Raw genomic sequence first — 15,364 nt, forward strand, 5'->3', positions numbered from 1 at the left:
TATTTTGAAGCAGAGTATGGGCAATATATACTGTATATATTTTGGGGGGGATGGGGAATGGTTACCAGGAATGCTGGCTGGGAGACTCTGGGAGAATCACAGGATCGAATGCTGGAATCATGGAGTGAGAAGGGCCCTCAAAGGCCATCCAGTCCAACCCCCTGCTCAAGACAGGAATACCAATCAAAGCAGATCGGACAGAAGGTGGTCCTATTTTTCTCTCGAGGGCCTCCAGCACTGGAGAGCTCAACACCTCCCAGGGTTATGGGTTCCATTTTTTGTTTTTTGTTTTAAATTTGACTTTCCCAAATCTGAAGCCAGGCAGAGCAGCGAAATCTGAGGAAATGTAATATTTTCCAAAAAAAATGAGGAGCTGAGTCTGACATAGCATTTTGCTAGACCCAGATGTAACTCTGAGAGACCAATGGATCCCTTGATGGACCTCAGTTGCAATACCTTCTGTGGCCATCTGGAGTGGTGGCACTGTGGAACAGCAGGGGGGAACAACCCAAGAGCTCCCTCTTCTGGCCACCCACCATCATGACACAGAGAGTAAGGTGCCTGGGTCCCGTCCCCCCACAAGTTCAAAGACCCAATTTTATTTACGGGACATGGTGTCTGAAGCCTTTCAACTGTGTCCAGACCACACCAGACGTCTTCTTAGAAGGCGAGATAACTGATTTCCAAGGAGATTTGATTTTGCTTTTTGCAGGCAGGAATGGTTGAATGAAACAGCCCAGGGAAGAATGAGCCACCCAGGGAAGTTACAGGGGACCTTGTGCAGCCTCTTCACAGCTCTCAGGACGGCCACCTTAACTTTGCTGCTGGTGCTTTCATCAGTAAAAAAGAGGGCTGTCAGAGAGACAGATACATGCCTTGATCCTCCTGACCCCTGTCAATAAATCATTCAGAAAGTCTCCCTTTTTCTTTTCTTTCATGGAAGGCAGGGTGTCAGGGGAACAGAGCCCTTTGCTGTGCTTTGATAATGAAAGCCCAGGCTGCTGAGTCATTGTGGGTTTTGTTCTTTTGCTTTTTGGACCATCTGAACGCTGCAAAAAATATTCAGAATTGCCAGATTCATCATAAAATCAGATAAGCACCAGCGGCTAAAAACGAAAGGGCTTTGTTGGTGCTGGCACATAAGGGGAGGCTTCTTAGCAGCAAATACTCTAGCGGTTTTTGCAAAGACTCTGCACTTGTTAGACTTTTATGCCGCTTGGTCAAAAGTTACTCCGTGTTATCTTAAGAACCAAAGAACACCAAGTTCCAGCTTCTGGACACTCTGTTTTTAAGAAGGGTGCAGACAAACCGGAACAGGTCCCGAGGGGGGCCACAAGAAGAGTCAGGGAGCTGGAAACTCAAGCTTTATGAGGAAAAAAAATGAATGAATGGGGCATGTTTAGCCTAAAGGAAAGAAGACGGGCGGGAGATCGGAGAGCACTCCTGAAATACTTGAAAGGCTGCCCTACAGAGGAGGGGCAGGATCTGTTCTTGGTCGTCCCCAAATGCAGGAGACCTAATAATGGACTCAAATGACAGGAAGACAGATTTAGGCTGAATATCATTGTTTTCAACTTTAAATACTGTCTTTCATTGTTGTAAGCCTCCTTGGGTCCTTTTCAAGGAGAAAGGCGGGGTAAAAATATTGTAAGTAAATAAATAGATACATTTTCTCATAAGGGTGTCCTTCTGGAAGGGGTGATCCATCAAATCCATTGCCAGGGAATCCTTCTCTCCCGCCTGCCCCCCCCATGTGTTCCATGACAGTTTTATGTGGATTTTTTTAAGGACAGAGAATGGAACCAAGTGTATTTGGGTGCACGTTTTCCAAGCGGACGTTTTAATGGCGTCCTGACCCAAGTGCGTCTGTGTGGGGTTTTTTTAGGAACGCAACTTTTCCGTTCACTTTGTCCACACCTGGACGTGTGGTTGAAGGTGTTTGGCTTTTCCGTTTGTACAGTGCCTCTCCTGAGTCCAGAGGTGTATGGATACCCAGCCAAAAACTGGGCAGAGTGACCGTCCTTGGCTTCGCCGTCTTCCCGTCTCTCGCTAGCTCAAGAGTGACTCCTAGTGCAAACCAACAGCAACGTGGAAAGCATCAGGGGAGATGGGAAAAATGGTAGAGGGGGCACAAGGTAGGGTTCCTCGTAAAAGGGTGCCATTTCCTCTCCGTCGCTAAACAGATGTTGTGCTAAAGACACAAAGCACAAAAGACCCAGCATAGAATTCCCATCTTGCAAGATACAAAGGTAGAAAATAATTTTTAAAAATACACTGGATTCTGTGTAGTCATTCATTCCAGCAATAGGGAGTAGATTTCATACCGCTTTAATCTCTTGGGGGGGTTGTTTCTTCCTTCTGACACCTACATTACCTTGCATGGGTTTACTTTTCCCGATCCATCCTCTAAAATCATCTCCACCAGCCTTGACAGCACAGAGAGTGCTTAACGACTTTACCTTAAGTAAACTCTCAGGCAATAATGAGAACTTCGGGTGGAAGTGTCCGTTTCCTCTCGGGGTTTGTTATACTGAGAGAAGGGCAGGCTGACAATAATAATACGATAAGGGGAAGGGAAACGGTGCTCGACCCAGTGCGGGTAGAATAAAGGAGGGAGGGAGGAGGAGGGCTGATGCTAGGAGGTGAAACAGGAACATCTAGCAGCTCTAAATGAAAGCCAAGTCTCCTGGGTTAAATGAATGCCATTCAAGGACTTGGCAGGTTTAATTTCAGAGCTTCTGCTTATAATATTTGAGAATTCTTGGGAAACAGGTGAGGTCCCCGAAGAATGGAGTGAGCAAATGCCTTGCCCACCAATCACCACATCTTCACAAGCAAGAAGATCAGGGCAAATTAAGGAGGGCTTCGTTAAAATCATGAAGGAGCTAACCATGTGTGCTGTGTCTCTCTACCAGCTGGGAGTGCGGTAAAGCCCCCCCCCCCCCATCTGACACTTAAAAGAGCCGGAACCGGGAAGCAAAGAGGGCCATAGCATCTGTTGCTTCTCATCGTGGCCGTGGCCTTCTGAGCTGGCATGGCAGCATCGCTCATATATCAGTGGAACCACACACACACCCCATTTGTGCCCCTCTTTATTGATGCCAGATGTGCCTCAGAATAGAAAATGCATAATGCTCACAGACCCTCTCATTGGCAAAGTGTCGTATCCTTCAGGTTCTCAATGTCCGAAATGCTGGAGGGAACGCAAGAGCTTCTGCTAATGGTTGTTGTGGGTTTTTCAGGCTCTTTGGCCGTGTTCTGAAGGTTGTTCTTCCTGACGTTTCACCAGTAGGAACTCTGCCCATGCTCTGCTAGCTTCCAAAACGTGGCAGCGGTTGGGGTGAGGAACAAAACCGGAAGGAAGTTTACTTCTCTTCCCAACTGTCCCCGTAAGGTCCTGCAGATCTTGTGGCAACCCTCGATTCGCGTTTTGGCCCTTCTGGGAAAGAGGAAGGTCTCCCGTCTTTTTAGGAAGGGGGCTCTACGTTTGCAAAGACCGGAGTCAAAGTTTTCCGTCTCTTTTATAGTGGCTCTCTTCTCCATGCAGTCCCAGCTGCATCGGAGGAAGGTGTGTCTCTTGGTGCCACCATCCTCATGAGAAAACCCACAGGAGGAAAGCCTTTTCAGTGGCTGCTGTCAGGCTGTGGAACTCCTTTCCACTAGAACAGTGGTTCCCAACCTTGGATCCCTGGATGTTGTTGGACTACAACTCCCAGAAATCCTGGCCAGCGTTTCTAGTGCAGAAAGCTTCTGGGAGTTGCAGTCCAAGAACATCTGGGGACCCCTAGTTTGGGATTCACTGGATTAGCCAAAAGAGAGAGAGACCTTTTAATGAAATTGAATAAGCTTTAGAGAAAGAAATTTTTCAGTGTGTGTGATGTATTTTTTTTAATGTTTTGAATTTTGCCTTAGAACAGTTTAACAGTATTGGTGTTTAACAGTATTTTAATATAACTGACTGTGTTTTCGGTTTTAGAAACTGCTCTAGTTTTTTTAAGTAATCCTGTAAACCCCCTGGGGTCCCCTTCCTTACAAGAAAGGCCAGAGAGAAATGAAAGGCTGCTAGAATTCCAGTTCGTCCACTGCATGGCTTGGGAGGCAGCAGGAGGACACTTCAAATACATTTGGAAATTCAATGCTGTGAAGGGAGCGAACGAAGCGGGTCTGCCAGTGGGCGCTCCTTTCTGATGGGCTTATTCAAAGCAAGGGTGGGGTCTGGAGATAGTTATTGCCTTCATGTTGGTGGACTACACGTCCCATCACTCCCTGCCATGGCTGAGGGTGATTGGGATCGACAAGAACATTGGAGTCAAACAATAGTCCTTTGTTCCACTTACAGGGGTACTTCCGTTTACGAATTTAATCGGTTCTGTGGGACGTTACATCATGTGAATAATTTGTAAACCGAAACACGGTTTGCCATTGGAACGGGGTCGGTGCTATAAACCTCTGGGCGCAATGCATCCTGGGGAATCTTGCTTCGTACTGTGAAAAAAAATCATACATGAGACATTATTTTCAATGGATTTCCATTCGTAAACCGAAAAGTACATTAACCGAGGCGTCCGTAATCCAAGGTGTACTACTGTATATCTCGCCTTCTCTATAATGAATTCAAGGCAGTGTGAGTGGCTCCCCTCTTCTGCATTTTGTCCTCACAGCATCCCTGTGAGGTAGATCAAGCCGACACGAAAGGACTAGTCCCAAGCCAACCCGTGACTCTCATGGCCAAGGGAGGTCTAGGATCCGGATCTCCGTAGTCCCAATCCAGCGCTTTAACCCACTGGTTCCTAACCTTGGTTCCCCAGATGTTCTTGGACTACAACTCCCAGAAATCCTAGCCTGCACAGCTGTGGGCGAAGGCTTCTGGGAGCTGCAGTCTAAGAACATCAGGGGGGTCTCAAAGTTGGGAACCCTAGCTCTAACCACTGCACTCTACCATCTCTCTATCTGTGCAAAGTCTGGAGGGCCACCTGAAGACCTGAACAAATTATTAGGGGAGAATGGGGGGACTTCTCCGGAGCTCTTAGTCTTTATTTAACCCCATAAAGCTCCCACCCTCCAAGCGTGTCTGCTTTAAAGGCGCAGAAACCTTCAAATATCATTGCATTCTATTCTGTCAAAATCTTCCACAAATCAGGAATCCGAAACGTTGGGGTGGGGTCAGGTAGATGCAAAGAGCGTGGTCCATGGACAGTTTGGCTGTGATGCGATCTGGAAGCTCTGTGAAAAGCCAGATCTTGGAGATTTCTCTTTCCGTCCCTTTCCTTGGATGCCTGCTTGCAGAAGACCCCAGTCCCACCCCACCGCCCCCGGGGTTCCAGATTGCAGGAAGGGAGGGAGGGGAGCTTCCTGAATCAAGAGGACTGCCCTTCGGCTAACAACGTTTTCTCTCCCTCTCCCTCCTCCTCCTCTTTCTTCTTCCCCAGGACGCCTTGCTGAGCCTGGGCTCTGTCATCGACGTCTCCAGCCTCCGGGAAGTCACCAAAGATGCCATTGCTTCTGTTCTCCCCAAAGTGGTAAGTGGCCGGACGGCTGGTTTTGGTGAAACCGGGGCATTGCAGGGTGGGGGCTTGGAAGAGGGGGCTCAGCGCAGGGTCTATGGCCACCGCGTCCCTGCCGGGGAGGCTGTTCTGCACCTGCACACAGGGCTTCGGGAAAGGAAGAGCCACCAACTCACGAGGAAGTCTGTTGGGTCTCGCCCTTCAGAGGTGGTTCCTCTTCTAGCTGAATCTGTGTGCAGGCGTGTTGGCCAAGGAGCTGGATAGGGCTCGGTTAGAACCTTGCTCAAAAGTCCCAACATTGAATCACTCAAAGAAGGATGGTTGGTTTGCTGGTCCTCCAGCCTTCTTGACGAGAAGAGGCAAAGTTGACTCCTACCGAGTCAAGGCTGTTGGGTCTCCCAACGCAGTCCAGGAGTTCGAACAAAACCTTGTAGTCTTCCAGCTTGAGGGGGCAGGAGTGAAGGGTTGCGCTGGCAGGGACCTTCCCTATGGACTTGTATTCTCTCCCAACTTTGGAAAAGTTACTTTTGTGACCTACAGAATCCCACAGCCAGCATCAACCTCCGTCCTCTTGCTGTCCCCTCCTTCTGATGGGACTGCTTTCTGTTCCATTCCCAGTAACGTGGGATGTTGTGTCTCAGCAAAAAGCAATGAAACAAGGAAGATTGATTGATTGATTGATTGATTGATTGATTGATTGATTGATTGATTTATTTATTTATTTATTTATTTATTTATTTATTTATTTATTTATTGCATTTATACCCCGCCTATCTAGTCAAAAGACCACTCTAGGCGTCTACCAACATATATAACCACATATAAAATATAACAAAAATTATATTTTGTTATATAATTATTAATAATGGCTTTTCCTCCTCTAAACAACGAGCGGGAGCTTCTGTTTATGGCATGGCAAGCTATCGTTTCCCATTTCCCTGCAGCGTCTCAGAAAGGCGCTTCTGTCGAGGTTTTCATAAAACGCCCGTTAAAAGTCAGATGATTCGTGTACAAATAGTCTTTGATCGATCAACAGGCTGGACTTTCACCCACCACGAAAGCAAAACCAAATCAAGCATTTTGCATGACTGTATTCTTGCCGGCCATGGCGTGAGGCCGAACGCTCAAATCTTTGGGCCACCCTTTGTCCTCTGTGAGCGTGGCTCAGTCTGCCAGCTTCCCTTTAGCGCTGTCAGATCTGCTTTGATTTGGACTCCTGCACTGAGGAAGGGGCTGGACTGGATGGCCTTAGAGGCCCCTTCCTACTCCCTGATTCTTGGATCCTCTCACTCTACGATCTGATCTCTTGAACGGCTCAGAGACCGAGCGAGGAATTTGCAAAGGTGCCGAGCCCTTGCCGGTCCCGTAGCGTGGGTCCGGCCGCTCTCCAGTCCAGGGTTCGGCTTGTTCCACCAGAACGTGACCCTTCTGTGTGGCTGCCCAGCTTCTCTCTGAGCTCATTGGCACTTTGTGAGGAGGTGGCGCGGAGATGTCTTACAAGCCCATTCGTTAGCTCACAAAACCCAGTGTGTGACACAGTACGACGCGCCCTACCCATTGCTTAGACGTCAAACCCTGGATTTTCCCAGTCCCCTGACCGATGGACCACCTGGCCGTGTTTTGACCGGCTGTGTGCTTCGCCCTGAATGGGTTGGTCCCCTGCTTTCCCTGGCCTGGGAGATCCCCGCAGCTAGACTCAGACCTGCACCTCGAGGACTATATGCAGCAGGACCCTGTTTCCATTTCCAGGATGTGACCGTGGAGATCCTTTGTTCCAGGAGCGACTGGAGTGAGTGAGACAAGAGGGCGCGCGTCACGCGGAAACAAGCCCTCCGGCCGGTGGAGGTGGCCATCTGTGGGGCTCCCCTCTTTCATCCACGGTCTGCCTTCTCTTCTGGCTCCTGTCTGATCCGTCCCCTGACGTTTCGTGTCACTTACATGCTGGCAAGTGCCCTGCAGGTTTATTGGGGCCCGAGGAGGGCGTCCAAATGGAAATCCATGACTTGGCCAGCTCACCCATCAAAGAAGTACAGCGGGCTTCCAGTCCTTCCAGTGACTTTCCCTCCCTGGTATTTGAGCATCCCCAGAGCTGAAGGGAGCACCAGCTAATGCTTTCCCTGAGCAGGGACAGGAAACTCTCGATCCACGTATTTGAAAAGGTGTACGACTCTCACATCTACATTGGCTCGGGCATGTCGTGAAAATGGCTGACGGTCGGATTCCGAAAGATCTCCTGGATGGAGAATGAGTGCAGGGAAATCGCCCCCGAGGGAGACCACAGCTGCAATACAAGGATATCTGCAAGCGGGATCTGAAGACCTTGGGAATGGACCTCAACCGATGGGAAACCTTGACCTCTGAGTGCTCAGCCTGGAGGCAGGCGGTGCATCACGGCCTCTCCCAATTTGAAGAGACCCTTGTCCAGCAGGGCGAAGCAGAAAGACAGTCCCGAAACCAGCCAAATCAGGGAGCTGGACAGGGGACAGATTGTGTTTGTCTTCAGGGTGGAAGGGAACATTGTCACTCTTGAATTAGCCTCCTCAGCCACACTAGGCGCTGTTCCAAGTCCTTGATACAGAGCACGATACCATCGTCTCTCAAGACTGAAGGAGGCCTAAATTTAACAACTCTCACTAGACCAGGTTTCACACATCATGCACCCAGACCTCTGGGAGGAACGTCACGGTTATAGAGACTTCCAAACCATGCTCTACGCACTTGTTGAACAACCATCGGGCATGGATCGTAAAGCCGACGGGTCTCTGTTCCCACCTGAGCAGCATTATGAGAGGCACAGCTGAGCCAAAACTATTTGGAACTTTGCCCTCACAATCTGTGGCAGCAAAAACAAGGGGAAAAAGTCTCATGTCCCCTTAAAGATTTAACAAGTATCCAAATAAACCCAGGAGTATACATATGCATAGGCACATGCCTTGTTAACGTGTTTCAGGTGCCACCAGACTCTTTCTTTTCATGTTTGAGCCAAGAAGGCTGGGTTATAATAGTTACTCTACCATTAACACATGGAATTGAAGTTGCAATCGGATTCACGATCTGGAATTTGTCGGAGATTATTGTAACCTCACATTCTGGCTTTAGGAGGTTTGAATAGGAGGGACCTTTCTGGGCTAGGTGACTATCCATCTATCCATCAGTAACCAATCCTTCCTCTGAATTCAAAGAGAGTCCCACCTCTCTGTTCAGTGTCTTCTTCCCTCTCAAGAGTTAGATGGAAGCAGTGAGTCTGTTGCAGTTCTGTTGTTGAAAGCAGTCAGGTTTGTCAGTTTGCTGTTTGGTCTGTTCAATTGTAAGTAATGAAAGTTTTTATTCTTTCTACTGCTCATGTCTCAGAGTAGTTACTGAGACTGTAAGTGCCAGTTGATGAGAAAAGGGGAGGTTTACTCTGAGAAACTTAAAGCTGTTCTGCTGTGTGAATCCCTGCCATTCTGCTACGCCGCTAGAGAAATTTAACCAAACATTCAAAACTCTGCAACAGAATTTGCCTTGAACCTGTACACTATTTAGTATCTTGAAGGTGCTGGGCAATGAAACTAGGCCTGAAGGAAGGAAGGAAGGAAGGAAGGAAGGAAGGAAGGAAGGAAGGAAGGAAGGAAGGAAGGAAGGAGCAGATGGTGGAAGGAAGGAAGGAGCTGATGATGGATAGAAGGAAGGAAGGAAGGAAGGAAGGAAGGAAGGAAGGAAGGAAGGAAGGAAGGAAGGAAGGAAGGAAGGAAGGAAGGAAGGAAGGAAGGAAGGACATGCCTTCTGTTCAGACAACTCCTTGCCCAGTCCTTTGCAGCTGGGAAGGACTTTCTAGCTGAGATGTGGAGAAGTTGCTGAAAGTCAGAATAGGTGGTATTGACCAGGACAGAGAAATTATCTGACCCTTATCAGGGTTTGGAAAAGTTACTTTTGGGGGGGGGGGTAATCTCAAGTCCTGGAAGGCCCTTGGTACACAGATTGGTTGGGAGCCAAGACCCTCCCGCAAACCAACTTTCCAAGCTTCCTGCGCTCACTGTCCTCGGCTTGCAGACCAGGAGAACGGAGGAGGAACGCGAAGGTCACCTTGCAGGCTTCCCGAAGACCTGGGTTGCGAGTGCGCCAGCCCGTGTGTGTGTGTGTGTATCATGTGCTATTTCAATCCCTCCCCACCTCTCTCTCTCTCTCTCTCTCTCTCTCTCTCTCTCTCTCTCTTTCTCTGCCTGGTGGGCATGTTGTTTTGATGTGCTGTTAGCCATTTCTGAACATGAAATCATTCTTTCTGACATTTGCTAATCGCCTTCGCGCTCCCGCCTTCTCCTTTCTCCCCTCCCGACAGCGCGGCAGCGATGCACAATGCCAAATCCCCGCTTCTTTTCAATGTCGTTGTGCTCCTAATCCTTTGGCATTACAGCTCTAATGCTGCCGGATAATCACAACACCTTGTACACATCCCCTCCTCTTCCAAGAGTCTATTAGTGCTTAATCCCAGTCGTGAGTTTCTCAAGAAGTGGCACAATGGCCACCAGGAGATCTTATTTCTCTCCCAGTTACTCCCAGTCCTGCCCAGAGACTGGTACAAATCTGATGCTGTGGTCTGCCTGTTGGGGGATGGTAGCCAAGGTACTCAGTGGGTGAAGAAGAACCCACTGAGGGTGTGTAATCTCCCTTCTTGCCTCTTCCGTTTCCATCTGTGCTCTGGGCACAACTTTAGAGAAGCACTGTGTGATTCAAATCATGGCATCATCGTCACAGGCGAGGTTGCCAGAAGGGAGCAGCTTCACAGCACAGATGGCCTGCAAAGATTACTCAGTAAAGTCAAAGAAGTAAATAATGAATATGTTCTAAACATGAATGTTAAGAACATAAAAGACTCAGCCAAAGAATACCTTCCATGCTGTTTAGGATTAATACGAGAATGGCATAAAACCAGGGGGGGAAATCCTGTTAAAATGTCCCTCAAGGCTCTCCCCCCCTAAAACCTGTTCAAAGTAATTTTTGAAAGTATTCCTAGGTATTCCTTCTTTAGATCTAAGTGACTTAGTCACAACACTAAGTCACTGTTCCTTATTGCACCCAAGAAGGAACTCAGTACCCTGTTTTCCCGAAAATAAGACAGGGTCTTATATTAAGTTTTGCTCCAAAAAACGCATTAGGACTTATTTTCAGGGGATGTTTTACTTTTTGCATGTACAACCCTCTAACGCTTATTCAAATACAGTCCTGTCCTCTTCTTCTGGTTGCTGCGCAAGGGTGGAGGGCGGGGTTTCACTTAACTAGGGCTTATTTTTGGGATAGGGCTTACATGATGAGCATCCTGAAAAATCAGACTAGGGCTTATTTTCAGGTTAGGTCTTATTTTCGGGGAAACAGGGTAAGTACTTGTTTGATTACCTGTTATCCAAAAATTAACTCATGACCGATAAAGGGCACTTGTAACTAGTAACCGCCCAACCCTGAAATGGGTGACACTCAAACCCAGATCTTCCAAATCAAAGCCCACTTTGCCAGCCACCTGCGCTCTGTTTGACTTCCATTTCTCCCGCCAAACAAAGCCTCCAGCAGCCTTCGGCTAAAAGCGTAGACGGCCAGGAATTTCAGCGATGCCCTTTCTCCGGGTCATTTGTTTTGCAGCTCTAAAATGCCACTTCACGCCCTACTTTATTCATAGATGCAAAGGTACGCACGATGCTGGGTACGGCGTGGACAGCGTCCATGTTTCCGTCTCCCACCCCCACCTCCCGGGCCCTTATCTTTCTGCCTGCGGTCGGAAGAACATTTCAAATCAGATATAAAGGGGCCGCGGGAAGGGTTTATCAGCCCTTCTCCTTTTGATCAGAGGCCTCCTCGGCTTTTGATTAAAACAAGAAATGAGACGAAGAGAAACCGCAATTTTGTTCCCCATTTAGTTCCATCTTACGATAACTGGAAGAGCATAACTAAAAACAAAGAGAGAATGTAGGCAACTTTACATCAAGTGAGCAACTCTTGAGGAGCCCTCAGCACCTGCCACGGGATACCCCACACCCAGAAATGGTCAACGTGGCTGGATTTTTTTTTTTTAAAAGAAACATATGATGCCCTTAATGCTTCCTGTTTTGATGTAACTTTTGCTTTTTTTCTGTTATTGCTGTTGACTAAAGTTTGGGAATTGATGCTTTTGAATTGTGGTGCTGGAGGAGGCTCTTGAGAGTCCCCTGGACTGCAAGGAGAACAAACCTATCCGTTCTGAAGGAAATCAACCCTGAGTGCTCCCTGGAAGGACAGATCCTGAAGCTGAGGCTCCAATCCTTTGGCCATCTCTTGAGAAGAGAAGACTCCTTGGAAAAGACCTTGATGTTAGGAAAATGTGAAGGCAAGAGGAGAAGGGGACGACAGAGGACGAGTTGGCTGGACAGGGTCATCGAAGCGGCCAACATGAATTTGGTACCAAACTCTGGGAGGCAGTGGAAGACAGGAGGGCCTGGCATGCTCTGGTCCATGGGGTCACGAAGAGTCAGAAACAACTTAACGACTAAACGACAACAACAATGTTGTTTTTTGCTGATCAGCTTATTTAATTCTCTCTCTCTCTCTCTCTCTCACACACACACACACACACACAGAGAGAGAGAGAGAGAGAGAGAGAGAGAGAGAGAGAGAGACCCCTGAAGAAGGTTTTGTTCCTATTGTTGTTGTTGCTCTGCAGTGAAGCAATTCAAGGGAATCTATTTTTACACAAAGCAGCTCTTGTTGAGCATCTCGTGAGCAAGGAGGCTTGGTGGATGCGTGCAAGTATTTTAATTAAATTCTTTTCAACCAGGCCAGATCAGAGGAACCACAAGTCCTTTGAAAACCAGAGGTCCCTGCATTGCAGCTCGGAGAGAGCCTTGTTTGCCGAAAGACGGCGGCAGGAATAGCCGTTCTCCAAAAGGATAATTGCGGGACTGCTCTTGTGCTAAAGTCTGCTGGGTTGAGTTCTTGGCATGGGCACCCAAAGGGCAGTGAGGCTGACCCTCCTTCAAAGCTTGGGAGAGAAACGGGGACATGCATGGGGCATGAACCTGCAAAATTAGACCTGGGGGTGGCGGTGGGGGGTGTCTTGCAGCTCACCTCCCTGAGATCAGAGCCTGGAGTGAACGCGGAAAGCTCGGCTAGGGGGAGCAGCAAGCCAAAGAGGGCTGCGAGGCAAACCAGGAGCCCAGAATAGATCGTTCTGTGCTCACCTGGTTGTGTTGTTGAGTCCGGGCTAGCCCCCTAGGCTTTCCAAGCCAACGTGAATTGCCAATAAATCTTGACTCAATACGTGCTGGAGGGGCTTGCCACTTGCTGCTCCAGGTGGATCGCATTTAGTCAGAACTCTCCACTATGACCTGTCCGTCGTGGACGTCCCTGCACGGCATAGCCCATCGCTTCTCTGAATGACTCAAGCCCCTTCGCCACGACAAGGCAGCAATCCGTGAAGGGGCAGAGAAGAACCTAGAAACATTTAAATGCCGAGGGTGCCCATCTCTGCCCTAAACCGGCCACTCGACACCACTGTTCACACCATGAGAGCCAGACTTCGTAGTGTGCTGGATCACACAGAACGCACAGTACAACCCCAGCAACAGCGCTCTGTGGGGCTTCTGAACTTTCCCCTTTTCCTGACCCACTTCTTTCTCTACAGCACACCTTATAGGATACGGAGAAAAGTCCAGTTCAGCAACGTTGTGAACCTACTTGATGCCCTTAGGCAGACCTCAGTTTCCCCACTGGCATTAATGGGAGACTATCCCTGAGTCATAAGCCTGTTGTGAAGATTACCATCCAATAGTGAACGTGATGCTAGAGAGAGCCAAACGTAACAGGAAAAGAGGAAGACCGAATATGAGATGGACGGACTCAATGAAAGAAACCACGGCCTTGATTTTTCAAGGTCTGGATAGGGCGGTTGAGGACAGGAGGACATTTCAGAGGGCACTCATTTATAGCATCGCCGTTTAGCCAGGAGTAACTTGAGGGCACAAAACAACAATGGAAGTAGAACATTTTAGGCCCTTGGAAATGCTGTCCTTAAAGCCCCTTCCTTCACCTTCCTTTGCAAACACATCTCTCCGTTTGACAGACGTCGCTTTAGCGCTCCCGCTCTGCCTCCTGGCAACTCGATGTAAAAAATAATTAATAATGATGATTGCCTGTTAGGGTTTTGCCACCTCATTATTAGAGAGCTTTCAGTCCAGCCCGTAGCCAGCGTATACATTTGAATTTCCGTCCACGCGGAAGTGTGTCCCTTGTTCTGTAAATGCTACTGTTCTGAAAATGCAGCTTTCCTTCCATCGGCGCCTACGCGGTTGGTCTTTTTCAAAAAGCATCTTTCCGATCAGACTCCGCAGTTACGGTGAGAACTTTGCAGATGAGGGACCCTGAGCCGTTTGGAGGCTGCAGAACGCCGATCCCTTTGTGTCGATCTGAGAATCCTCCAAATTGTGGTGCAGCACAGAGAAGACCCCCCCCCGGACAGGACTACAGCACCCAGAATCCCCTAGCCAGCAGGGGCTGTCTGACAGGTTCTTGGAGTTATAGTTCCCCTCAAAAGGAAAAAAAAATTCCCCAGCAGTACTGTGGCAGGTAGAGGGCTGAAAGTAGACTGCCAAAGGGGGGGGGGGGGAGGCAGGGGGAAATGAGAAAGTACTGTACTGTATTTGCTTTATGGGCAGGGAGACCCAGATTAAATCACGACATGATCTGGGCCCCAAAATTCTGCCCGCTTACTATGAGGGACAGTGACATTCAAATCTAAAATAATGCTCCATGCAAAAAAAAATGTGTTTCTTTTCTTGGAGCTTTTGCAACTTTGCATGCTGCCTGTCATTTGAGTGACAGAGAGAGAGAGACCTTCCTTGGCTGGGGTGACCATCAATCTATCCAGCAGTAACCAATCACTCCTTCCCTTCCTCGGAATTCAAAGAGAGCCCCGCCTCTCTGCAGGGTGTTCCTTTCCCTCTCTTTAGTCTGTTGTGTTGCCTGTTTGTTAGTTTGCTGTTGATCTGTTCCCGACTCTAATTCATGAAACGTTCTCATTCTCTATATCACTAATGTCTCGGAGTGAGTTATGGAGACTGTAAGTGGCAGTTAATGAGAAAGGGGGGGGGGACTATATCTTGCGAAGCTATTCTCCTCTGAGCGTCTCTGTACTTCTGCAAAAGGAATTTCACCAGAAATTCAAAACGCTGCAACTTCTTCAAACGTCAGCAATCAGGTATCTTGAAGAAGAGAAGGACAATGTCAATTAATGAATTCCAGATAATGCTGGGGAGTGATTTCCTGGCTTACCCAACCCTCCAGCTTCGAGAGCAGCCAGTAGACATGTGTCCAGAAAGACTGCTCGGGGTGGTGGTGGTAAATCAGCAGTTCCACAGGGGGATTGTCAGTCTATTGCAAAATCAATTGAATCTGTTGCAGAATCTATTGATTCAGGATGTTTCCCCATAACCAGCTTCTTCACCAAGCAGGGGGTTGGACTTGATGGCCTTAGAGGCCCCTTCACCAACTTCACTATTCTATGATTCACAAACCTTTGTTTTACCCTTCCTGAAACAAGCAAAGAGGCAGCCTCTGTTCTACTGAGATCTTACTAGCCAAGCGGTTCAAGACCGCACTCGGCCACTTTGGGCGTTTCTTCTCTTTCTCTCCAACTCTTTTGTTCTGGCTCTTTTTTAAAAAAAAAAATAATCCGAATGTTCTCATTCTTTTAAAAAATTAAATGTCATTTAGTAAACTGCTGCGAGAGCATCTGTTGAAAAGCAGTCTGGAAATATCATAAATGCATGCATAAGTAAGTAAAATACATCGATAATTAATGCCATTTGGAAAGAAGACAGAATAGCTATGCATTTCGAAGATTGCCATCCTGCCAGCAT

At 48.1% G+C, this 15,364-nt stretch overlaps 1 protein-coding gene across 2 annotated transcripts in view; it reads left to right on the forward strand.

Moving 5' to 3' along the window:
- PDE2A (phosphodiesterase 2A) overlaps nt 1-15,364 on the forward strand; it is a 350,282-nt gene that overhangs the window by 225,464 nt on the left and 109,454 nt on the right. For both annotated transcript variants that reach the window (XM_072993391.2, XM_078390561.1), the window contains one exon: nt 5,430-5,519. In XM_072993391.2, coding sequence (XP_072849492.2) covers nt 5,430-5,519 — 90 coding nt within the window. The remainder of the gene's footprint in view (nt 1-5,429; nt 5,520-15,364) is intronic.

This window comes from Pogona vitticeps, chromosome 3 (genome assembly GCF_051106095.1).
Source record: "Pogona vitticeps strain Pit_001003342236 chromosome 3, PviZW2.1, whole genome shotgun sequence".
NCBI classification, from domain to species: domain Eukaryota; kingdom Metazoa; phylum Chordata; class Lepidosauria; order Squamata; family Agamidae; genus Pogona; species Pogona vitticeps.